The sequence below is a fragment of the Dendronephthya gigantea genome, unplaced genomic scaffold, assembly GCF_004324835.1.
Source record: "Dendronephthya gigantea isolate DGI-Jeju-01 unplaced genomic scaffold, DenGig_1.0 000057F, whole genome shotgun sequence".
Classification (NCBI taxonomy): Eukaryota; Metazoa; Cnidaria; class Anthozoa; order Malacalcyonacea; family Nephtheidae; genus Dendronephthya; species Dendronephthya gigantea.
The window spans coordinates 994,612-1,021,787 of NW_021163067.1; the positions used below are offsets into that span (position 1 = coordinate 994,612).

The 27,176-nt window shown below is 37.8% G+C and overlaps 1 protein-coding gene across 1 annotated transcript in view; it reads right to left on the reverse strand.

Moving 5' to 3' along the window:
- Window positions 1-1,037: 1,037 nt before the first annotated feature.
- Window positions 1,038-27,176, reverse strand: part of LOC114529558 — an 82,776-nt gene continuing 56,637 nt past the window's right edge. Inside the window, exon 3 of the mRNA XM_028551371.1 lies at window positions 1,038-1,272. Coding sequence (XP_028407172.1) covers window positions 1,038-1,272 — 235 coding nt within the window. The remainder of the gene's footprint in view (window positions 1,273-27,176) is intronic.

The following is a 27,176-nucleotide window of genomic DNA, read 5'->3' on the forward strand; positions in this document are numbered from 1 at the left end:
GCTCATATCTGAGTGGATATAACAAAAGTTAACATAGAATCAACATCAAAAACACAAACTTGAGATGGAAATATATTCTTAATATCTTGTTTAGTTGGAGCTTTCGCATCGATTATAACATCTTGAATTTGATTTGTAATATCGCTTAAACTCCCCATCGTAAAACACAAATAAAAAAAGTAATATTATTTAATTTTATATATAATTTTAAAAACACTCCTTTGGAAACCTGAAGCTCAAAAGCTGCAATAAATCAAATGATGCAGGGACTTTTTTTGGATTTTTTAGATGCCGTGCAGAGGTTTCCATGCAAATTTAGAGGGAAATTTTCTAAACCTTCACTCATAAACTCAAACTTTTGTCACATTTAATTATATCTTTACTGTTGTGTTGATGCAGTGCATATTGTTTTGTTAATGGTGCAGTTAAGATAAGATGAAATGGATTATGGATACAAACAATTATTACTCAAATTTTTAGTTGTCTTAATCAAGATTGTTGACTTAACAAAAAATTCCCAACAAATTCAATGGTTTGCTTGTAAAGGTCTTTCCCTTTCTGAAGTGAGAAATCAAGTGGGTTTACAAGGTTCTTGAGTTCATCAAGTTTGTCATTAGGCAGAAAGTTGGTTGATGGCAACACTTCCAGGAGGAAGTTCTTCCTGTCTGCTCAATAATAAATCATTCACATCAACACTGGGGTAATTTGTGGAATGAAGTGACAGATGGTGAATCTCTATCAAGTGTTGGTAAGCAAACATGAGTTGAAGAGAAGTTGCACTTCCTTCAGTAGATAGGCCATGGAAATTGTGTGCATTGACAAACTCTGAAAGAGTCTTATTGATTCTGGGCAAATAGACATAATGTAGGCAGAATTTATGTGTTGCATTACTGATGTCTAAATTAGCTTCAAATTCCAGCTCCCTGAATATCTCTGCATAGAATCTATTTACCTGTGTGTTAACATCTCCATTTAGACGTTCAACTCGTTGATTACGTACTGAACTGCCACAAATTACACTTTCTGGCTCCCGGTGCTCAATCATTCTGCCAAACCTTTATATTTTCTCCACCATAGTCAGTCCTAACACGAAAGGGTCTGCCGTATTGCTCAACAGCCTGGTTAAAAATTCTTGGCACAGTATCAGCTTGGTTATTGTTAGATGTTTTTCCAAATGTAATAACCCTTGTGTAACCATCAATGGCAAGGTGTGTCACAAATCCCCACTTAACCAATTTGTGATTTTCATCCAAATACCAGATGTAATTTGGACTTGGTGTTTCATAAAGTCTGTGGCGGAAAGTCCTTGCACTTCGGAGAGAAGGTCCTGTTGGATCTACGCGGTGAATTGAAGCCCGTACTCTCATTCTTGCACTTAGATATTCCTTGCTCTTAAATGCCCCATAATATTTACTTCACCTGCATTAGGGTGGGCCCTTTTTATTTCAGTGATTATTAATCCAGTTGGGAATCAGACATTGTGCTATATGTTGTAGAGTATTAAACACCTGCTTCAGCCAAAAGTTTGTAGACAGTTGGCCTGCTAATATGATGTTCCGCCATTTGAGATACTGTAAAGCCAAGTCCAAACATATTTTTCATTTGTGATGCAGTAGCGGCCACATTTCGTCTTCCTTGTCTAAAAACATCAAATTGTGGTTATGTCATGTCTCCTCAGGGCCGTCGCGAGTGCGGGGGTGTGGGTGGGTGCTTCACCCCCTCCAATAATTATCATACGTCTTGTTTAGTCGGCAAATTCGTCATTACAGTACCTTCAGTCGGCAGGCAGCAAGTTGCCATTTTAAAACTCAAATTTCTCAACTTATTTTGACAAAACATTAATTTTGTAAAATTTATGTGTAGCTAGTGTTATGTGTTCCTCCAAGGGCTGAAGATAATTGACTCTGGGGGGGATTTGTTATCTGCACACCTGGGGGGATATGTTTGACATTTTTCATTGCCAACATAAAATTATTACTAACCTCTGGCAACTGTCCAGTGACGTCTCATGTTCTGTCTTTTTCATTCTACTGTTCACTGTGACTGATCTGGTGGTGTTCTACGTCTCTGTTTGACTGTATCATGCGCGGTTCAAAACCAAAACGAAAACGAATAAAACTTCAGTGTTTTGAATGCAATGCGATTTTTGATGATGACTATCGCAATAAACATGAGCAATTCAATTGCAACATAAAGGAAAACAGGTCCGAGTAGCACATAAAGACGCACCAGCGAATCCGTTCGAAGCCGCAAAGGCGCGCAGTAAAAGCCAAACATATGTTCCGTCAGAAGTGCCTGAACCCCAAACAGACAGTAGGTACTATGGAGAAAGTCCAAGATATAGGCGAATATAGTAAGTGTTTTCACAGTAAACTTTTTAAACGTGTGACAATATACTTTTTATTGAATAGTTAAAGTTAGACATGTAGTTTGTAATGGTCTCTTATTTCTGACTTCTGTTAAACATGCGATAACATCATGGCCCAGCTGGCCCTTACTAGCCATGGCAAGTATTACAATATTTTTATATATTACAATATTACCATGTATTTAGTGACAGCCGCGTCTGAAATGGAACAATATTCGAGCTAAAATAGTTAAAATAAGAATGGATCAATACTTCCTGTGACAAATATATGTCACTAAAACAATTTTTTCGCAAGTAAACTCAACAAATATTTGCTCACTGCAGTACGATCGAAAATGAGTCGTTGTACTGCTCCAGTACGAAAATCCACTTCATTAGTTGTATCGTAAGTAATGACAAAAGAATTATGTTTAGTGGCAATAAAAGAACCTGCATCCGAACCTGCGTCTGATAATTCTCCTGTCTTTTCGTCAACCATCACCCAAACTACAGATGCTCACTCGCAAATCTCTCAGTTCCCCACCCACGATATTCCTGAAGATTCGATTAGTGTAGCTCCTGGAAATGTAGATCAAGACTCAGAATTGAACCAGAAGTCATATTGGAATGACTGGATGGAATCTATTGGAACCTTGTCCTCAGGCGTTAGGAAATGGCACAAGATGAAAAGCGTTGGGAAGGCCAAACCTGGAAAACTGGTTCAACACTTCTCCTCACAAAGTCATAAAGCTTCTCTGGGTGCTTATTGTCACTTCCTGCAGAAAACAAAGCATATTGACGCCCAACTAGATAAGAAAAATGAGCAGCACAAATTCAAGAATCACAAGACATGGAATATAATCGCCAAATTATCACCATGCTTCTTCATGTCGCGAAGACACTTGCTCGCCAAGCTCTTCCCTTCAGAGGTGACAGCAATGAACATGGGAATTTTATGCAAGTGGTCCTTTTGTTAAGCAGGCACGTACCAAACTTAAAGCGGTGGATATGTGACAAAAGGCTGAATCCATATCACGTGACCTATCTAAGCCCTCAGTCACAGAACAAATTTATCTCGTTGCTTGAGAAGGAACTGCGTGTGAGAGTTGTCGAAGATGTTAAATGTGCAGACATGTTTTCCGTTATGGCAGATACTACACCTGATGAAGAACACACAGATAGGCTCTCGGTTGTTCTAAGATATGTCAGTCCGAATGGAGAACCAAGAGAGAGATTACTGGATGTGACAAAGACGGAGGACAAGACAGGTCATGGGCAAGCACAAGATATCATTTCTACGATAAAGCGGTCTGGTTGAACACCGATAGGTCTGTGCTTTCAATCGTATGATTTTGCTGCTGCAATGTCCGGGGAATTTAATGGTGCTCAGAAGCATTTGTCCGATCTTGTTGGATGTGAGATCCCATATATACCATGTCAAGCCCACCGCTACAACACTGTACTTGAGCACGGTTGCAATGCAAGCCCCATTATTCAAGAAATGTTTGAGGCACTACAGGCCCTCTATGTATTCTTCCCGTTGAGTAAAAAAATGTTTCAGCCATTAAAAGAATGATGCTCAGAAACCGGTCCAAAACCCGATGGATTTCGAGGGCGGAAAGTATTCAAGCTGTATGGGTATCCTTCCAAGTCATTGTTGACGTGTTACACGCAGTTGCAAGCAGCAAAGGCGCAGATGCAAGCACAAAAACCCAGGCGCTTGGTTTAAGAAAAAAAATGCTCTCACTTGACTTTGTCATTGCACTGATGTTCATGAAAAATGTTGCATACAAGATGAAGAGTCTGGTGGTGCAGTTACAATCAACTGAACTCAACATCTTAGATGCCACTGATCTTGTTGAGGGCACGTTGAGTGTCATGCAGAAGTTGCGAGATGACGACAAAGCAATGGGCAATCAAATTGAGGCATCCACCACCCTCGCCAGGAGCATTGGAATTGACCCTGAAATTGATTTCCACTGTTACCATCGCTTAAGGAAAGTGCCTAGACGCCTGGATGAGCAACCTGAAAGTGCTGCAGTACTTTCCTTACCAGCTTTTTATAGAAAACAGTTTCATGAAGCCCTTGACGTTCTCACAACTCGAATGAAAGAACACTTGCTATAGTGCAAGAAGCGCATTTTACATTTGTTGGAGTGTCTAAAGCCACCAATTGATGTGTCGCATGTTCAGTCAGCCATCACACTATTTCCACCTTCACTGTCGCCTTATGCATTAGCTTTAGAAGCCGAATTGCAGGTATTGTCTGAGCTATTACCTTCTGATGTGGGAACCGACTGTACCAAAGTAGTTAAAGTCAGCGAATCCAACAAATTGTCACTTCCATTGGCAAATTCCATGGTCAGATTAATGCTTACAGCTCCTGTGACTATCGCCTCAAATGAACGCTCATTTAGTAAGTTGAAATTTGTTAAAAACAAAGCCCGTGGAGCCCGTTAAAGAAGAGACAACTTCTAATACACCGCTAAGCTAATATGTATAGTATTGGGAGCGTTTTCCTTCTAGAAGTTGCGACTCGTCCAACGTTACTGGATACTTTGTAAATATGTAAATATCGCTAATCATTTATGTTGCCCATTATTATTTTGTTTAAACATATAAAACTACGTACTAAAATTTGTAAAATACCTCATGGAAAAATAATCAAAATATTACAATTTTGTCACGTTGGGGTAACGAGTTTTTATACTAGGCCTCAAAACTTACGCGGCTTTACAATTGGCAAAATTGGCCGTAATACCGAAACTGATTGCACCATTATGAGACGCACTGTTTATTGCAGATAAAGTTAATGCTTTCGTTAAAGAACTCGGCAAATTGAACAGGAATTAGTCTGCAATTTGGCCTTCGACACCCCCCCAATAGTTAACCGCTGGAGACGGCCCTGTGTCTCCTCATCATCGTGTTATGATTTAATATGTTTACAATATCTCTATTGCCGTGTTCAAACAAACATATTGCAAAATAACATACCTTGTCGGCGACTGTTCTGTTTCCGATGAATTATTCATGATCAATGCGTTCAACCAGCAACAAATTTCTTTCAACAAAATTCGCAAACCATTTGTTTCGTATATTTTCCGCTCAATTCATTTTTTATCTCCCCCCCTTTTAATGCCTGCATTGCTGCTGGTCAGCAGTAGAATTCGGCCTGCGGACGCCATTTTTAGGCTGCAGATGCCATTTGGCGTTCGGCATACACTTGCGAAAAGAATTCATTATTTGTTATATAATTACCTTCGCTTTAAATAAGGAATGCCTTGTTTAAATAAATAGCTATTATATGTTAAAATATGTTTGCCTTATTTACAGTCATGGGATGGATATAATAAATAATGCACTATTTGTTAAATAATGTTTTCCTTATTTATAAATCAGCAACGGATTATATAAAATATAATGCATTATTTGTTTAAATTATTTAGCAAAAAACACATTATCTATAAATAATGAATTTTATGTGTAAATAATGGAAAAAGTAACACATTTTTGCCACATATAATATTTTTACTAGAAATACATTGCATGCAAAGTCCCTTCGCCGGAAGCAATAAACTTATATTTCCATCACTGAAATTTATAATACTCATTTCTGCTGAATGATCGAAGTCGTAAAGTAAAATCCTATACTGTATCTTGGTACAATTATAAAGACGACTCTCGAGCTATCAAATTCGACTATAATCATAATTGTGCTATAAATAGTTTTAAATACTACAATTTTTAGCGAGATTTCAATTACTTTTTAAACAAATTCACCTTTAGAAATAAATACTTTCCAAATCAAAATCATTTCAACACGATTGACGAATAAATTCAAAGAGGTGTCATACATTTGTTGATACATCCACATATTAAACTTACAAAACACTTGTATGCTTTAAATACAAAACCTACCCATTTACCTGTTCAAAAACACTTTAAAAATGCTTCAAAATCGTAGATTTTTTACCATCCATTGGAATGAAAATTTTTCTATCCAAGGCATCTTTCAGTTACATTATATTTTAATCAATTTTAAGAGTCAATTTTTCGTATATTTTTAAGACCATCCAGTTGATCCAAATGAAAAATATTAAAAAAAGTTTTATAATTCAAAATATGACGTTATGCTGACGTGAACCCAAATTTTAATTTAGCCAATCACACATTTGTAAACGTTTGCTAGTTACCAGTTTTAACTCGTCTTATACTCACACATGCGCATAACTTACAAAAACGCTGAACGTCCATGACATAATGGTGGACAAGTTTCATTTCGCATTTGCATTCCCGGGCGTGATTAAAACCTCCAGGCGGAATTAGTACCCTCGCCCAGTGCTTCGCTCCGGCTCGGGGACGATGGCGCCCAGAGTTTTGGAAGCAAAACCGATAAAACAACGACTTTTTATCATAACATCTATTTTTTGCTAAAATGTGACAAAGTGTTGTAGACATTGCATAAGATTACCTGCCGTATTGTCAAACAATAGCAAAGAAAACGCCCGATGCGCCTGGACAATGCCAATGCATTCATTTTAAAGGTGAAGAAATGGGATCGCTAACCCAGTATACTGAGACATCATTTAATAAGGTTTTGGCAAGCCATGAACTTTGGCTGACACTGGATGGTGAACAACAAGAAATTGCTGCAAAATCAAAAAGTATATTAAAAGGTATCCAGAGCACCGAAGAGATGTCGATTGAGGGGTTGTATTACCACCGTAACTGCTATGCAAAATTTAGAAACATTACTTATATAAAGCGTGCTCAAGCCAGGTGTTCAAAACGCCAAGAGGATGTACCTGCACAAAAAATTTTAAGATCTTCAACAAAAATTAAATCTGTCAAATCTCGGAATCAGGCAATTTTACCACCTGTTTGGATAATTTGTAACCAGGAGAAAAGATATTTCACTGAAATAGTAAGCACTTTTTTTCATTTTATTGATCTACGCGATGCGATCTATAGTTTCGGCTTAGTTTTTTTTTTTTTATTATTTTTTTCCTCTAGGGTCGACCCCCAGCGTCGCTAGCTGCGGGCCATATCACCCTAATCGGGAACCTGCGCACAGGTAAGTTGCTAGTTATATCACGTGTTGTATTCACTTTGGGCATATTTCGTTTCACCTTCGAACATCGAAGCAGTAAAGTAGAATCAATAAAGCGATCAAAATGCTAGCAAGTGCTATCTTTATCTTTACACTCATTACACATACAACTAACTGCACACGCCGAGCAGAGTAAGCCTGCACTAAAGGATTTCAAGCAGTTTCGAAATGGGCTGTTGTGTGTTTCTCCTGCTTTCAACATGCGACAATAGTTCAGTATATTGTTCATTTTTATTATTAAGAACATTTACGACACAAAATTTGCATAGCTGGGCTGGCTACGCCGCTGTGAACGACGCGATCATATAACGCCTAGTAGGCGTCTTGTTATTCTTACTTTCAGCTTGCGCCAGTCTCATACTCGGCACTTTTTTATGTTACCCTTCAGTGTTATGTATAGAGGCCAAAATCTCTTGCATTGGCAATTGCTGTAAGGCAGCTGTCTGGATGTTCTGATGTAATTTGCATTTTGAATGGTTTTGGGCATTGTGTGTCTTTATCTTCGACCATGAATTATGACACTGCTATCGCACATGGTCATTGATACATCTGATATTGTACCACAAGAGTTCATAGCTATCAAGCCATCAATTTAGTATATGACAACGTCGACTTTGGGGAAGACATGAAAAAACAAACGCATGTTACAAACGGCATTATAACACAGAAGATTACATCGGAGACTGAAAGAACAGAAGCACTGAAATTAAGAATTAGTAAGTTGCAACGTTCTTTGAAAGTACCCGAGTCCGACGTTGTACATTTTAGTATTGGAGTTAAGAAAACACCCAAATTTAACGACAAAGGAGGAGATGTACTTGCAAACATAGCTTCACGTGAACTGGCTTTGAAGCTTGATTTAGCATATGTTTTGGCTAGGTTGGTGCCCTTAGATAAGGATATTTTTCCTGGATGGACAGGTTTTAACACCAAGCTTTGTGAAAGTAGCATTCCTGTTGTTTCAAAAATAGGTTACCTTCTTGTTATCAATGCATCTCCCACAGAGTACTCAACGATAAAGACAATCCTTGAAAGAAGCCAAGCCATTGCCAGACAAGTTGCAGCTATGTTATGCTACTTTGGTGTTTGACAAAGCCGTTTATGCTAAGGTGCAGCATGTAAGATGGAAGAGTGAGCTGTTTTATAACTGCTTCGTGGTGCGACTAGGAGAATTTTATGCCATCATGTCATTTCTGTCAGCCATATCAAAGATTTTTGTAAATAGAGGTTTGAAGGTAAGTTGTTGGCATTCATTAAGTTGAATAATTACATTATTTCTATATATAACCTTCTTCTTATTTATATAGGAATCCTTTCCAACATATCATCTAACTTTTCAGTCCAACAACAAAATAATCACAGTTTTTCTACGGTAGCGTGTGATCAAAGGTTTGACTGGCATCTCAATGAACCGCCCGGCAGTTCACAGATGGTATTGTCGCAATCTGAAAGAGCTGCAATCTCCTAGTAATGTAAATCTATGTCTGGAATTAATTCTAATGCAAGGCACGTAATCGACGGCGTAATTTAAGAACATTGCCGTTTTCTAACATTAACGAAAAATTTGTTGGCTCAGTATACTCATAGTACTCACTATAAATACTGGGTTTTTTATTTGTCATTACTTCTAGCCTAAGGAAAGATTTTGATGAGAGCAAGAGCTTATTACATGAAAAGTCTGTTTGTGATGTTTTGGCCACTATCTCTAGCATAGCAAATCCCTTTGTCTCGAATCAGGCTGAGTTTATTTGTATTTCTAGTGGTGTAGAGGTCCAAACTGACGTTGCTGACAGAATCCTACAAGCTGAAGACCTTGGCGAGACTCAATTCTCTGAATTATGCCAAAACAACTTATTTACTGACAATCCAGATGTTTTCACGAAAATAAAAAAAATAAGTTGCAAACTTTTTCCTCTAAAAAACTGACAGTGAAGGACAGCCAAGGCCGCCAAGTATCAATGAAGACAAGCAGGGATCTTTTTGCTAGATTGCTGATTTTGTCAAAAACTCGCAAAATCAACCTTAAGGAATTCTCTCGTATAGCCTGAGTGACTATCCGCTTTCGTTGGCAATGGAGGTCAGTGAAGACAGCAAAAGCCAAAATGTTCGAAATTTTAGAAGCTAAGGCTCTCAATCCTGTTATAGATGCGAAGGACATAGGAGAATGTACTCCACTTATAATCAATGCAATGCCTGCTATACAAATGATGAACGGCAAGTGGAAAACATTTGCAGAGTTTGCAGATTCTTCATTTAGCCATTTGGCAAAGCTAGCACTACAATGGAAAGCTACCAGGCTAGATTTTGTCGCTGATAGATACCTTGAAGTAAGCGTAAAAAATGCAGAGCGAAGAAGGGGGGCGTCTGAAGGTGTCCAGAGAGTTCACATACTTAGCAAGGACCTGAACATCCTCAAACAGTGGAAGAAATATTCGAGCTGTGGAAAAAATAAAGAATTGTGGAGCGAATTCCTCTGTCACAATACTATCATTGTTAAAACTCCAGACACAGACGTGTTTTTGCTTTGTATTGCCATGTGCAGGACGATTGACAAGAAATTACTCGTAATGGTAGGGGCAGGTAACAGATTTTGAATTATAGATACTTAGCCATATCTGACGTACTTGGACAAGAGCTATGACCTTACTTGCTGGGATTTCACGCCTTTTCAGGTACACAGATTTTTTTGTGTATTGTATACAATAGGTGTACGAGGAAATGAATTACAAGATTTTTTTTCATATGTTGACAGGTTGTGACTCCACAAGTGCCTTGCTGAAGTATTTGTTTGCTGTACGAGGACAAATCTTCAAAGACTGTAGATGAGTGCCGATACAATCTTTTTACGGCAGGAAAATGTTCAGATCATATAAGACTCTTCCTCCGAACTGTGATAGCCTGCTGAAATACTTTGAGAGAGCAAATCTTCAAACAGCTACATGGAGTTGTTGTTTATACCAGCAGTCACAACTTTTCCCCCCAGTAGGTAATGGCTGGAGCTTATCAGATGTCCAACTAGAGATTGTCTGGATGACTCGTCCCTCTGCACCTGATTATCCGATGAAGGTTCTTCGGAAAGTGTATGCAAAAGCAACGATGAAATATTTCAGGAATAATCGAAAAGTTTAAGAGTAAATAGGATACTTTTCACTCTACACTTTGTTTTTGGTCAACTCCAAAGATTAAAGAAAACAAAACACACCTTAGGCTGGTGTCAAGAATTCCTAGGAAACAACGCTGATGAATTATTGCGGTAATAGTGAGTAAAACGACTGTTGTAAAATGAAGTTTGGTGAGTAAAAAGTCTGCTTTTTCGTTTTCTGTAAGGCAATAATTTTCCTATTGATAATATTAATTTTATAGCTCAAAACAATTGAGAAAAGAAAAAAAACAATGCAAATTGCATAAAACCGCGCGGTAATGCCACCGCAAAGAGTGTGAAACTGCTGTAATAGTTTAATATTACATGAAGTAATGAGGAGAAAAATGGCAGATACATAAATTTCAATGGGCAAAATTTCTTGAAGTTTGTTCAGGAAATACTAAAAACTGCAGGTATGCACGCGTGACAACAACTGAAATCAAATTCAGCATACAAAAATCTATAGTATTATGTAAATTAGAATTAGTGCCCAAAGTTGGACAACAACATGAACAAAAATCAGGCTCAGGATACGGCCTTTCAGGAACCCACTCATTACAGTGCAATGCTGGAACAACACATGATGAAGCATTTCACAACAGTTTACTAATTGGCAAAATTCATCTGTTGTCAAATTTTTTGATCAAAGATTTGACATACCAGAAATGGGTTGTGTTTTCTTTGATGCAAAATTAGCAAGATCATTTTGCCATAACAATCTCACACACAGAAAACAAATGGTTGAGTCTGAGTTAGATGTTTAATTTGTCCAATACTTGCAAATTAAGCTAATTATTAAGATAATTATTTATTTTCAACTTCGATTGGTGGAGTTATACTTGACCAAATTTGTACTGGCAATATTTAAAACTATATTGCACTATATAGTTCTTTGTATATAGAAAGGTCTAAAACACTTACCTTTCATGAATGAACCTGAGGTAAGAAACAAAAACTTTATTGTTTTTCTTGATTGTGTTATTATGTTAGTGTTAAATATCTGCAATATATATACAATGTTAAATATCTGATATATATATATATATATATATATATATATATATACAATGTACTGGTAACTAGAAAAGCAAATTTCATATTTATATAATGTATTAAATTGTTCTCCAGATTAGTTTTTATAACCCAAGCTAATTTTTAGCTTTAACTAATTTAGACTGAACCCATTGAGAAAAGTAAATCATCTGATGAGGTACTTTTGTCAAGAATCTTACATTTTATTTGATCATGTTTTCAACTATGTTTTGGTGTGTACAAGTTTAGTAATGGAGTAATCAGGAATAAGAGAAAAATTGAATTCCTGCCATCGGTTGGTTACACTCATTGAGTAGCAACTTAATGCTATGGCAGCTAATGTTTTACTGTAACTGTTGGTAACATTTTTGTTCATTGTTCCCATTATAGGCATCCTTTCAATCTTGTGAAGACGTCCTCAAAAACGAGCACATAAGAAAAGGGTAAGAAGATGTTTATTTTTTTAAACTCAGGAAAGTGCAGAAAAATATACAACAACATGCAAAAAAAACTGCATTTCATATCTTATGTATAAAAGCATGTACAATACATACCCTTATTAACTGAATTTGAGGTCCCTACTAGAAAAATATCAGATCAAGGTCTTGATAGTATGGACCTAGCGATAGTAAGGTCTGATATTTTTTCAGTATGGACCGAACATATCTGGTTAACTAAGGGATTTATTATTATTGCAATAATAATAAATTTATATCAAAACTTTCATGTCTTGGAATTGTTATCCTAATAATGTTATATACTCTACGCTAAATAAACTCAAAACTAAGTATTTTCAAAATTCCACTCCTGTTGTCAATGCGGTTATTCATGAAGCGGATGATAATCTATTGCCCAAATCTGGATCGGTATACCTTATCTCGGAAATCGGGGCGATTTTCTGCTTAAATCATGTCTCAATAAAATACAAAGATTTCTTTCCAAACCGGTGAAATTCATCACTATTTACGACACTAAAAGGTTGTCTTATTTTGTTTCTAACAAAGACAAACTTCCTTCTTTATCTCGTAGCAATTTAGTATACAAAGTCCCTTGCCCTGGCTGCGGGAAAACCTATATTGGCATGACGCAAAGGTGCCTTTCTGTACGTTTGAAAGAGCATTCTACTAGGCTCTCTTCTAGTGCAGTAGGCCAACATTTCTCTGAGTGTGAGCATGCTCAATTCTTAGCCACACTACAAAACCAGTTCTCACTACTCAACAATATACCATTATCTTTGAATACCCTTCTCCTATTGAGAACTTAGTTTTCAATAACTATAGAATTCTACACATAACTAAATCGAATAACTATAATATTCTCGCCTTTCTTGAAGCACTCTTAATCAAACACAGCAAACCTTTCCTTAACACTGGACTTAAAGCCAGCAAAGAACTACAACTGTTCACTTAATCTCTCTATTTTAATTGTCGGGTCTTTCTTTCCTTAAATTAATCTATCTAACATATTGTTGTAAATATAGCATACATATTTAGTTTTATTCACAACCTTATCATGTTTCGCTCTGCATAGTTTACCGGCCTTCCGCCTACATGCTAGATTGACACGTGCGCTCTCTCTCTGTGTTGTATATATAGTAGCCATAAACCAATAGACCTTTTCAGCTTGCATGCAATTGTGACTTGAAATGGGTTAATTTGCATACAAGAGGAAAAGGTCTATTGGTTTAGAGCTACTTGGGAAAGAGAAGAATACTTTTGTCAGCATGTGCTTATGATTCCATTCCAGACAACAGGTAAATAAACACGTGCTTTATATGTAATAATATAGTGCCTTTATATATTTCACTTACCAATCTGACACTGGGATAGCCCGACCATTTTGCAAAATAAAAGAAGCTGCCTTCTTTCGTCATGTACACATCCCACTTTAGTCTTCATTATACTCAGCACGGTCAGTCGGTCAGCAATCGATTTGTCTTGGTAAGGTTGATATAAACCGTCATGTGTAGGCGTACTATCTCTTGAAGCAACAATGTCGCATCGTCTTCAACTTCCAATATTGGCAATACATAATCCGGGATGAATTAAATATCTGAATCAAGTTGGCTGTCTAAGTTGTCGGAAAAATATGACGACGTCATTTTAGCGAAAAATGAACCAAAAGTTTATTTACTACAAGATTTTGCACTTCATTGCTGCAATATTTTCTATATTTTAAAGCGTGTTTCTTATTTACAAAATTAGCGTGTTCTTCAATGTACCTCACTTTCGGTGAAAAAAGGGCAACTAGTTCCCACTCACAGCACCTCACGGTCAAACACTTCGGGCCTCAAAGCCAACTTTGAGGCCCGAAAAGTACATGAAGATCAAATTTTCGTCTTATCAAATATATTGCAAATGTTCTTAGAATCGTCTAATCTATCTAAGTAGGTTATTTCCCTGAGGTTGATATAGGCACTTTAAGGAGCAACATAAATTGAGAACAGAAAAGGATGTGGAGGATATGCTTCTTGACAGCTATCTTGCGATGAATCGTATAGTTTGGTAAGTATAAAATGATAAAACATTGGGTCGAGTTCTGGGACAACATGGCGGCAACACCTTCTGATAGCTGTGTTGAAACTTATTAATCTAAAAACGCTGGAAAGTGGAAATCCTGTCTATACAATCACATTAAATATTGCATACACCTCTCATATAATGATGAACGTTTAAAATGGTCTGGTGACCTCGATTTATTGAAAAATTTCGTCGACGATGTTATCGCGGAATCGGGCAAGTGGTCATCGCCTGGCGGCAGTGCAAAGCGATTTACGAGTTCGCTCTCAGACCTTGTGCTAACTTGGTACAAGGGTAAGCAACAAACTATGGTATTCCACGGAGAATCTGGTAAGACTTTTGAGCAAATTGTACTTGGGATCTGCCAGGAATTGTCTCTGTCAAATCCTCATATAGAAACACCCACTGAGGAAGACGCTGGAAACTCAAACCCCGTTTGTAGTCATGTCGATAGTGCAGAGGAATTAGGGGATATTAAACTAGCCTTGGAAATTCTACAAGTAAGGATTGACTCTTTGCAAAGTTTGGCAAATACGCAACAAATATGTTTTAGCAGAAGCGACGAACTTTTGGAAATAGGCAAATTAAAAGAAGAGCTTCGAAGCGAAATTAATAAAGCAAAACAACTAAGTCAAGACCTCGGGTGCTTAAACGATCAATTGCTCCAATCTTTGCATAATTTAAATGGGTATGCCGACAAAGAAACCATCTCCCTCACAACAATACCTATTATGCCCTTAATTACCACAACGCAAATAGAAACACAAAAGCATATCGACGAAGTGTCATGTAATGCCATAAATGTACAACTAAACGACTACCGAGAAAAGCAAAAAAGCAAGTATTTAAAGGCGCAAACCAATCTACCATCCCATCTGCAAAACCAAAAGAAAAGCTCTAATAACAGTGACGAGTCACCCCATAGCCAGATCAGTCGGGTGAATATTGGAGCGTCAAAGTCTGCTGATTCTTTCTCTGAGCAAATCTCTCAATATCGTGAAAGGCATAACAGTAGATTTTTAATCAATCAAACAACCCCATCAAGTCACCAACAGGAGAGACTTAATAATCGAAGGCAAACAAGCGTGATAGCTTATAAGAGGTCCTATAAAAAAAACGCTCACGTTCAAAAGCGTAATCTATCCAGTAGTCCTTCCAAAGAACCTATTGACCACCGTAAAAAGCATGGAAAGGGTCTTTCAAGCATATATAAGCCAACAACTACTTACCCGCAGAAGAAAAAGCCTCCACATCGTAGACAAATAGGCATACCACCTGTAAACCAGACTACCAAAAATCAGAATTACCCACCTAACCAGAGCCAACCCAGAGGTCCTAAAGTAATCGAAATAAATGTACCCAAGTTTCCACCTCATACAACCCGTTTCGTACGACAACAGCTACAAACTAAACAAAATCAAACCAACCAGCTGAAAAGATCAGTTAAAAGTGAGCCCACAATGCATGATCGGGATTTTTGTTGGAGACGGAAACGGGACTCAAGTTGGCAAGATTACCTGACATTTGTCCGTGCAACATTACGATAGTAAATAATGGTATTAATCATCATATCCCGGTTCGGGTAACCTCACGAAAGTCCCACTGTTCTATATCACGTTACTTCCCTATGGTTAATAATAAAAGATTTAGAAATCCTTCTAATTTAATAAATATTAAAGCAGCAACTCCAGCTACTACGAGGTTGCAACTACCGATTTTTTTGTCTGCTAATGTGCTATCCCTTCTCCCAAAGGTGGATGAACTTGACTTATTGTTACAACATAATGTCGCTGATTTTGTAGCTATTTCTGAAACATGGCTAAATGACGGTATTGATAATAATCTCCTCCAAATTCCAAAGTATAACTTTTTTCGACGTGATAGACTATGCGGTAGAGGAGGAGGAGTTTGTGCTTATGTATCAGAAACCATCCCTTCCAGGCGACGTGACGACCTCGAAAATCGTATGTATGAATGTATGTGGGTATGGATTAGACCCTTTCGTCTCCCAAGATCTATCACTGGGAAAATAATTGGAATTGTTTACAGCCCTCCTGACAAGCCTATACAAGAGCAACGTGACCTTGTAGCGTACCTAGTTGAAACTTTGGATGTTGTTCGAAATATGCACCCTGAATGTGGCATAGTTCTGTTAGGCGATTTTAACAACTTAGATATTTCTGAGTTACTTAGCTGCCACAATTTATCTCAAGTGGTAACCACTCCCACAAGGGGTTCCGCTATTTTAGACTTAATAATAACAAATATTTATCCATTTTACAATATTCCAACAACAATTGCCCCCCCCCGGCACGTCAGACCATGAAATAGTGAAATGGCTCCCCAGAATTAATGCACATGTTAACATATCAACGACTGCCAGTAAACGACATTATCGGTGCTTTCCACAGTCCGCGCGAGAAGCTTTTGACCGGTGGGCGACTCGCCAAGACTGGCCTGTCGATTGTCAAAACCTTACCATAGCAGAGCTCGTCAGTGCATTCACCTCAAATATTTTGGCAGCTATAGATAAATTTTTCTCTATGAAAACTGTCAAACTACATCCTTTTGGTAAGCCTTGGATGACAACATCCTTAAAGAATCTGATTATACTACGGCAACGGGCATTTCACAGTGGAAATACAAATCTTTGGCACCACTATAGAGACAAAGTAAGATTAGAGATAATAGAAAGAAAACGGAAGTTTTATGCAGATAAAGTTCAACATCTGAAGAAGAGCGATACTAGATCTTGGTGGAAACTTGTGAAGCGAATATCTGGTCAATCTAATAATATAGCACCAATTCATTTCGAAAAGAATGGAGTAACTTTGACGGACGATCAATTAGTAAACTCCTTAAATGAATTTTATATCGCGGTGAATGCAGATATTCCTCCCCTTGATATTCACTAGTTACCAGCATTTCTGCCAGCGGCTGAGCAAGTACCGGTGATACATTCTTATCAAGTCTGTATGAAATTGCAAAAGCTCAACCCTCATAAAGCAATGGGTCCAGACAATTTTCCACCGCGTCTTTTGAAAGAATTCGCTCATGAACTGGCTGAACCAATTACTGATCTTTTTAACCTTTCTTTATCTTCTGGAATCGTTCCTGATACTTGGAAATCTGCGAATATTATTCCAATCCCTAAAGAAAAACCACCAAAAGAGGAAAGCGACTTACGACCAATCTCTTTAACACCCTGCATCTCTAAAATAATGGAGGAATTTGTAGCAGAAATGATTCTTGAAGATATCGTACACAAGATAGATCATAAACAGTTCGGCGTTACAAAGGGCACATCTACAACTCTGTGCCTTTTGGACATGTTTCATAATTGGCTGTTAAATCTGGACATGCCCGGTCAGTATTTGCGAATTTGTTTCTTAGACTTTAGCAAGGCCTTTGACCGCATTAACCTTAACATCTTGATCACCAAGTTGTTCCTTTTGGGAGTACGAAGGTCACTTTTGCCCTGGATATGCAGTTTTTTGTCAAATCGTAAACAACGGGTTAAGTTGGGTAAATCTTTGTCGAAATGGCTCACGGCGAACGCTGGTGTCCCACAGGGCACAAAATTGGGCCCTATATTGTTTCTTGTTATGATCAATGATCTCACCCTACCAACCTGCGATTATTGGAAATATGTAGATTATCTCACTGCTTCTGAAGTCATACCCAAACATGGCAACTCAACAATCCAGTCAGATCTTGATTATATATCCTCTTGGGCCTCCGCAAATTATATGAAGTTAAACGTCAAAAAATGTAAAGAGCTAAGGACTTGTTTCTTCCGTGATACGCCTATGTTAGAACCGCTAACTATTGACGGAACAGCAATAGATGTTGTTGACTGCCACAAGGTTCTTGGTATCGTATTAAATAGTTCGCTAAAATGGGCTGATCATGTTAAAATGATTACAAAGAAAGCAGCTAAGCGGCTTCACATTATACGCACCTTAAAGAAAAGTGGTATGACCGCAGATGATTTATTAACAATTTATACTGCACTTATTCGTTCGGTCTTGGAGTACTGTTGCCCAGTTTGCCACACAAACCTACCATCGTATCTTAGCGACCAAATTGAACGGTTACAGAGGAGAGTTCTAAGAATAATTTACCCAAGTTTATCGTACAGAGAAGCACTGTATGCTGCAGATTGCGTGCGGCTGGATGAAAATAGACAACGTCTGTGCTTTAATCTCTTCCAAAAGATAAAGTTAAATAGTGATAACAAACTCAATGCACTTATACCTAATTCAAGGCTCAGTGAACATGTTCTATCACTCCGCAACTTGGATAGCTTGTCTATTTTTAAATGTAGTACGGACCGATTTAAAAGCAGTTTCTTTCCAGTGTTAACCCAATATTCAAATAATATATCCAGTTAATTATAATATTTTTTAACGTATGTAGGACATATAGTATATATCCAAATCATCAATATTTTAACAATATCTATATAGTTATTTATAATCGTTACAACTTTTTGTAACATTTAATGCATGTATGTAGGAGAAAACATGTAAATAGAATATTTATATTTAAATTATCCTGCTACTATATATTTGTTTTTAATAGAGTTACAATACTTGTAAATATAAAGTATTTCACTTCAGTGCAATTTTATATATTCAATAAACCTTTAAATAAAAAAAATAATAAAAACCTCTGACCTTTTTTGTGTGTTATTTGTTTACATGATAATGCTTTTTTATGTATGTGTTTATCTCCTTTTAGCAATGCAGAGATGCAAACCGAAACAGTAATCAAATCAACTGATATGCTGCCAAGTACACCTTGCAAATATTTTTCTTCTCCCAGTAAGAACATATGTTTTAAAAAGTTGCTCCAAAAACAAACGTTTATCATTTTTTAAAACATTCACATAAAATAGTTGTATGAAATATTTTATAGTTAAAACCTCAACACCAAGCGCGTACTCAAATCCGCATCCATTGTCTGCTTTGTCGGATGTTGGAACATCATATTCTATCAGGTATGTTAGGTAATTTGAAGCTTATTGTGATTACGGAGTTTATAATTTGAAACCCATACATGCAAAGTTTCGCACAGAGAGTATTACTTTTTAAATACGCAATATGTGTTTATATCTCAGGTCGGGTCAGAGTGTGATTTCTGACAGTGGGACATTGACAGCCAAAAATTCTTCTGATAAGGAAAGTGATGATGATAATGACAATTTTAGTGAGCACACTATCCAGACAGACCAGGTTTTGTCGGACGATTCTATTGAGTATTTTATCGGACGATTCTATTGAGTATTTTATCGGACGATTCTATTGATGATGCAAATAATAATCTTTGTGACATTCATACTGTAATGCTTATTGATTTAAAACATAAATATACACATATATATCACTGAATATGGCATAAAATATTTAGTCCAATAATATCTCTTACTGCCATGTTACTGTAGAGTATGTCCCCCGGGTTTTGACGTGCCATTACTGGATGACTTGCTCAATGTGACAATTCATGGACATGATGGAGATGAGCCCACAGAAGATATTGGAACCCAACAACAACAGCAGCAACATAAGATGACTAAACCAGAATACATCTCTACTGTGGAAGAAGTCCGTCCTGAAGATGCAATCAAGAAGGAAGTGTATTGTGTTTACAGACACTCTTATAGCTTTGATAACATCATTACTTGGGAGTGTTTGTAAACAACAAGGATGTGGCTGTGTGTTGAGCTATAGAAAAACTTATGTTGGAACATGCCTGGTCGTATCCTGGGGGTGTAGGTCTGGTCATGTTGGAGGCAGCTAGGCAGCTCAACCCTCTTGCAACAAGATTAGAGCAGGCAACCTCGTGCTTGCTTCTGCTTTGTTGTTGTCTGGCAATTCCTATACCAAGGTAGGGTTGATGTTCAACTTCTGTAAGCTGCGGTATTTCTTATCAACATTATTCAATCAGTATCAGAAGTTGTACATCATCCCTGCCATTAATGAATACTGGGAGAAACACAAGCAGAGATGTTGGAAAGAAAGAGAGAATAAAGAAGTTATATTGAGTGGTGATGGAAGAACCTGGCCATAGTGCACAATATAGTACTTACAGCTTGGCTGATATCAATGATCGTGCTGTCTTTAAAAGCAATAATAAAATCCTTGTTTTGTAAGTGAGTTCTGATTACCTTTGTCGGCTGCCATATTTTTACCCAAATTGTGTTTGCAAAAGTGAAACGTTGTCAGAGCTGCTTTTTTGTTTGTCAACCAGCAGGCGGAGCGTTTGCATATTTGTGAGATAACAATATACGACGAATTTCAAAGAATACTTCTAAATTCGCGTTTTAATTTTAAAATATCGACAAAATACATTGCAAAACATTTCAAAACAAAACAGAGTTTTAGGCGTTATATAACTTTAACTCACAGAGGATAAAAAATGGGGACGCGTGAAGCAGCGAGTCGACTCTCTCTCCATCTCTTTTTCTTCTTGAAGATGTTTAAGATACCGTTTCCACTCTGGGGACGAGTCAGATATTGAACTGCTATCAGAACTCTAATTATCCACATAACTTGTCGTCTTTGTCTTGGATATGTTTTTAGGTTTATTTCGCACAGGGGAAAGAGTAAATTTAACTTGATTTATGGTATTTGCAGTAACATTCTTTGAAATACAAGCAGCAGTATTTGTTACATGGAAGGATTGCATGCTGGAACTCTCACATGTCTCCTCTGTTCCCATTTGTCTTCTCTGATAAATGGATAAATAAATGGCGAATCTGTATCTCGCACTTGCAAATGAACGCGTCTATGTACATCAGAGCCATTTGATGTTGTATTTCTAAAGGCTTCTGACAGATGTAGGTTTGCAGAATCCTCTAAAGGGTCGATATTTATGAAAGTATCGAATTGAATATCTTTGTACAATATCTTATCTTTGTTGTCTTTAATATCTCTTAGGACAGGAATAGCGTTCTTCACCCGATTAAGACAGTCTTTTTACTCTGAAATTGGTTCGTGAACAAAAAAACTTGCAAATCTTTTTTCAAAGTATTGTATTATTACCTGATACATTGTATGGCAATACACGGGACAATGTGGTGTCAATCTGTGAAAACTATTTGCAAGTTGCTTGCGCAATCTGCCAATCAATGTTGCAAAACTGCCTAGCAATATTGCAATTTCGCACGCAAAACAACATCCGGTTTGACGGTAACATAACAAATTATTCACTTGTGGATCCCTGCTTCTGAAATAAAATATATTTAAAAAACTTGATGGAAGATGTGAAGGAAAATAAAGGCAGTAATGATGATGATGACAAGGAGACAGTAAAACCTGACTCGAGTAGGTCATTTTGGTATGAGTTAGCTAGTTCAAGATAGAACATATCATCATCGTCGTCATCATCATCACTGCCTTTATTTTCCTTCACATCTTCAATCTTGTGGTCATTTAAAAGCCTCTTAATAAGAAACTTTCTCTTATCAACGGCAGCTTCTATTGCTTCTTCTTGGTCAAAATCATCATTTGTTATAAACACATCTTTTGTGTGCATTATTTTCTTATGTACCAGATCTTTCTTAAGTTGCCTCAACCACAAAAGGCGCTTTAAATAGATAATTTCTAATTCTTTCTGGAGTCTAGGCATAACATTGAAGTAAGCTTTCTCTTTAGCAGAGTGCTCATTGAAACCACTGTTTATAAGGCTTTCCTTCATTTCCTCGAAAGCTGTGTTACTTCTTTGTTTTGCTTCTTCTATTAACGGTATCCAGGGATCCATTTCTACTTCACATTCTGAGTCAGTTGTCGTCGAACTTCCAGATACCTGAGTGGAAGTGGTCGAGACATCATCTTGGAAATTACTTTCTTGACTGTCCGAGTCTGAGACATGTTTCTTACTTGTTCTCATAGTGGGCGATACTCCTATTTGTGTCTGCACTGATTTTAACTGCGGCTGATGTATCTTCTCACAAGATTCGAAGCTCATACCCTTAGCACTAGAAGTGTGTAAATGCCTTGTTATCGAGCAACAACACAGTTTTATGAGCAGATGTCTGCTCATGAGCAGTTATGAGCATGTGCTCATCTGCTCAACGCTAGTCCAGTACATACACACAAACTAAAATGTTAACCATCCCTTATGTGCTTTCTTTGTTTCCCTCGAGGTAGAGGTTCTTCGTTTACGACTACACTGCACATGCTTTAATTTTGCAGCCAAAACACAGGACAGTTCCTATGTGTGCAACCCATATTTCGTGGGTCAGGTATTTTATTAGGCCCATTTGGGCCCTATATGGTCTTATATGGCCCTATTAGGCCCAATGGCCTGATTGCTGCATGACTGGTTATCCTAATCCGGAAAAGTCCGGGCTTGCCAACGCAAACTCTTGCTTAGGGAAGACAAAGTCAAACGATTTAAACAAAAACAGTGTAGTGCCCAAACAATAGGTTTAAAATATTTGTGAAATTGTTCTACTTAACTTACAGATGAGCATCTGCTCATGAGCATTTATGAGCATGTGTTCATGGGCCCGTTTGGGTCCTATATGGCCTTATATGGCACTATTAGGCCCGATGGCCCACTGACTGGGAATATGGTCCTAACCTGCGAATATGGAGAATATTCCATTAAACATTGGGGAATAAAAAAGTCCCCTGAGAACATTCCTCTGCACCAGAGACACTGAGTCAACACTTTATTCGGTTTTGGAGAAACATTGCAGTACACTTAGTTGGAACACGAGGGCTTTGCAAGCGCCCAACTCGGAACAACTGTGTTTAGTGTTCAAGATGTCACACTAAAATGTACACAGGTCTTTCAAGTGTACATCATGCGTTTGATGTATGTAGTTTTATGGGTCGGGGTATTGTGTGAGGTAAAAACCAAATTTTAGCGTGAATCGCTTTTATTTTGATTTGTTAAAATATGATATATTGTCCGCTTTAATGGAATATATGTCCATATTCGCGAGTTAGGATGCCCAGTCAGCAATTGGGCCATTGGGCCTAATAGTGCCATATAAAGCCCGGCGCACACTGGAGGAAACAGCTAAGCTGAGCGTCACTCGTGGCTGTTAGCTGAGCTGTTTCCTCAGGTGTGCGGTGTCGTGTTCCGCGATTTTCGCCACGCATGCCATGAGCTCAAAATATTCAACATGTTGAATAATTTTGTGCACGAGTGAACATTTCCTCACAGTGCGCGCGCATTCTGAGCTATCAACTCAGCAATCAATGCCAACGCGCATGCGTCTTTTCCACGTTTTACTGAAGTCAAGATGGCGGCAAACAACTCACCAGTTGCTGAAGCAGTGTTGGAAGATAAATTGGCCGATTTTTGGCCCGATTACCCTTGTCTGTACAACGTTCGAAGTCCACCGAGAACCGAGAGATACGCGATAAGGCGCTTCAAGAACTGGCCGAAAAACTCGGAACAACAATGTAAGATAATTCAGATTTTATTAGTGTTCTTGTAGAAATAACTCAAATAAGAATACTGCGCGAGGAAATTCGTACACTTCTGCCTTCTAGCAAGAATTCCCTTCAGTGCAGAAGGTTTTATATGATTCCTTGACGGTTTAGTAGTAATATTGCCTAGAATTTGACATTTTTTATTGTTTATCAAAAATTTTAAGTCATCTGTGATTGAGTAAACAAATTCAATTATTATTTATAGGTGAGTGGGTTAAAGCTAAAATCAGAGCTCTGAGAAACAGCTTTAGCAAAGCAAAAAAAACCCCAGCTAGTGGAAGTGCAAGAAAAAACGTGACCAAGCACACTCAATGGCTGCTTGAGAAACTCCAGTTTCTCACACCTATGTGGCAACTTGGGCTTCAATTTCAAATATTGATTTGGTAAGCACATACATTAAAGAAATTAAGGCATGGAAACAGTTTGTATATATATATATATATATATATATATATATATATATATATATATATATATATATATATATATATATATATATATATATATTTATATACAAAGAGAAAAAAAGTGTATAATAACAGTGTAGTTGATAATAGGGTAGTGATAATTCTTACAATATATACATGTTTGCATAAGCAATATGGCTAAGCAATCATACTGCTTTGCCAAGGGACAGAATTAAAATAATCAGTCAAAAGTACCCTTTGAGTTTTGGCATCCTTTGTTGCATTGTGCAGGGTGGTTGGTTGCATATTAGTCAAAACCTGGTCGTTTCTCCACGTACCTCTGACCAATGTATGATCTGCATTCTCAAGGTCTGCAGCTGATGCATAACTTGCTTTGTTCTTTTCAACCATTAAATTGTGCAAGCAGCAAGCTGCAAAAATTATGTCTGTCACTTTGTTGGGTGATAGTTTAATGGTAGTTAGGAATACCCTCCACCTATGAGCTAAAATGCCAAAGGCATTTTCGACAACTCTTCATGCTCTTGACAATCTGTAATTGAAGATACGCTTCTCTTTCTCCAAATTCCGGTAAGGGTATGGCTTCGTTATACGACTACTTAAAGGAAAGGCATCATCCCCAACAATATGATGTGGTATCATTTTTGATATCCCTTGTAAGGCAACTGCATCTGGAAGATCTAAAGAGTTTGTTCTCAGTGCTTTATTCAACGCAGAATCAGCAAAAACTCCAGCATCACCTGCTCTGCCAGCTGCTCCAACATCAATATAAATAAACTTATAGTTTGCATCAACCATGGCAAATAAAATTACACTAAAAAGTGTTTATAGAAACAGGCTGAGGAGTATCACCTGATCAAGAATTTATCTCAGTCTATTGCGAACAAGCAAAAAAAAAAAAGGGAACGACACCATTTATGATGCTTTTGGGAATTATGTTGCCAAAGCTTTGTCTGAATTGGATAAAGTGGCAAGCAGTTTGGCACAAAACAAAATAAATAATATTATTTTTCAAGCTCAGGCTGGATTACTGACCCAGGAAGTACAGACACCAACAGTCCTACAACCCCAACCCCAGAGAAATTATTTCCACCCAATCATGCCTGGTACCCCACAAAGCCAACAGCCTCCAATTTATGGGCAAAATAGTATGCCCTACAGAGAGGATCACTACTGAAAAGTATCCTCAAATGAAGTTCTGTCTAGGCGATGATATTGTCTGAATTTCTCTGGATCTTCGTAATTCAATTCACGAACAATATTTGCACATGCCCCATGGGTTTGACGCCGTGAAACCCAGGATTTGACCCAAGTCTTTCGGTTAGCTGCTCTCAAACGCCTTCGTCTCCGCCGCAGTATCAGAAGGGAAAGGAAAACCTCTTCATCTTCCGACGAGCTTGAGTCTAGATTTTCATCGACATTGGCCATCTTGACTTCAGTAAAACATGGAAAAGACGCATGCGCGTTGGCATTGATTGCTGAGCTGATAGCTCAGAACGCGCGCACACTGTGAGGAAATGTTCACTCGTGCACAAAATTATTCAACACGTTGAATATTCTGCGCTCATGGCACGCGTGGCGAAAATCGCGGAACACGACACCGCACACCTGAGGAAACAGCTCAGCTAACAGCCACGAGTGACGCTCAGCTCAGCTGTTTCCTCCAGTGTGCGCCAGGCATAAGATCATATAAGATGATGTCTCGACCACTTCCACTCAGCAATTTGGAAGTTTGACGACAACTGACTCCGAATGTGAAGTAGAAATGGATCCCTGGATACCGTTAATAGAAGAACAAAGAAGAAAACAAAGAAGTAACACAGCTTTCGAGGAAATGAAGGAAAGCCTTATAAACAGTGGTTTTAATGAGCACTCTGCTAAAGAGAAAGCTTACTTCAGTGTTATGCCTAGACTCCAGAAAGACTTAGAAATTATCTATTTAGAGCGCCTTTTGTGGATGAGACAACTAAAGAAAGATCTAGTACATAAGAAAATAATGCACACAAAAGATGTGTTTATTACAAATGATGATTTTGACCAAAAAGAAGCAATAGAAGCTGCCGTTGATAAGAGAAAGTTTCTTATTAAGAGGCTTTTAAATGACCACAAGATTGAAGATGTGAAGGAAAATAAAGGCAGTGATGATGATGACTACGATGATGATATGTTCTATCTTGAACTAGCTATCTCCTTGGAAAAAAAACTCATACCAAAATGACCTACTCGAGTCAGGTTTTATTGTCTTCTTTACCAAGCCGTCTACCCGTAAGTACAGGTTTAAAACGACAAGAGAACAGTTTACAAGTCATGAGAACAGTCATCACAAAGCATATAGAGAATATTTAAAAAATCAACTTTTAAAATGTACAGTCCTCATGGCATTGAAAGAAATACTCTCAATGTTGTAACATGTGTAATTTGAGTAGTAAAATATTTTCCTCGCAAATCCTTAGTTTGTATTTATAATTATGTATAGCGTGAGTGCACAGCCCTCCCACGCAAGTCATTCCACATGTAAGCTATGTTGTAATAACACACTTGTGACTGTGCGCACTTCATCTTGCAAGGAGGCCGCGCATACTTTCGGTAAAAACTGACTGTTCACGAGAAAAAACGGTCTCCCAAAGTTGTGTTTACTTAAATCCTTCACAACTCTCATCCTTGTTGATCTTTGGTGGGTAACACACAGCGGATGAATTGCGCCATTCGCCCTCCACATCATCATAGCTACTCAGCGACGCTACTTAGTGGCGCCATTGACAGCTTGTGACGTCATTGGCGGCATCCCTTGCATTAGGGTTAGAGTCTTCCGTAGGAGACTGAGATTGAATAAATTATTTTTTCTACTGTGAGAAGAGTGAATACTAATTACTTCTACTGCCAGAAGGGTGCATACTAATTACTTCCGTCTCCAGATGGGTGAATACTAATTACTTCCATCTCCAGATGAGCGCATACTAATTAATTCCATCTCCAGATGGGGGGGTATCACTACTACTCAAAAATGATTCTCCTGGTTAAAGTAATAATTACACAATCCGATGGAACTCCTTTAAGTGGTTGTCAACAATCAAGTGTGGTTCCTATTTTCTTAATTTCTTACACAGCTTGTTTAAACAGGTTGATGCTTACTTGAATGGAAGACAAGT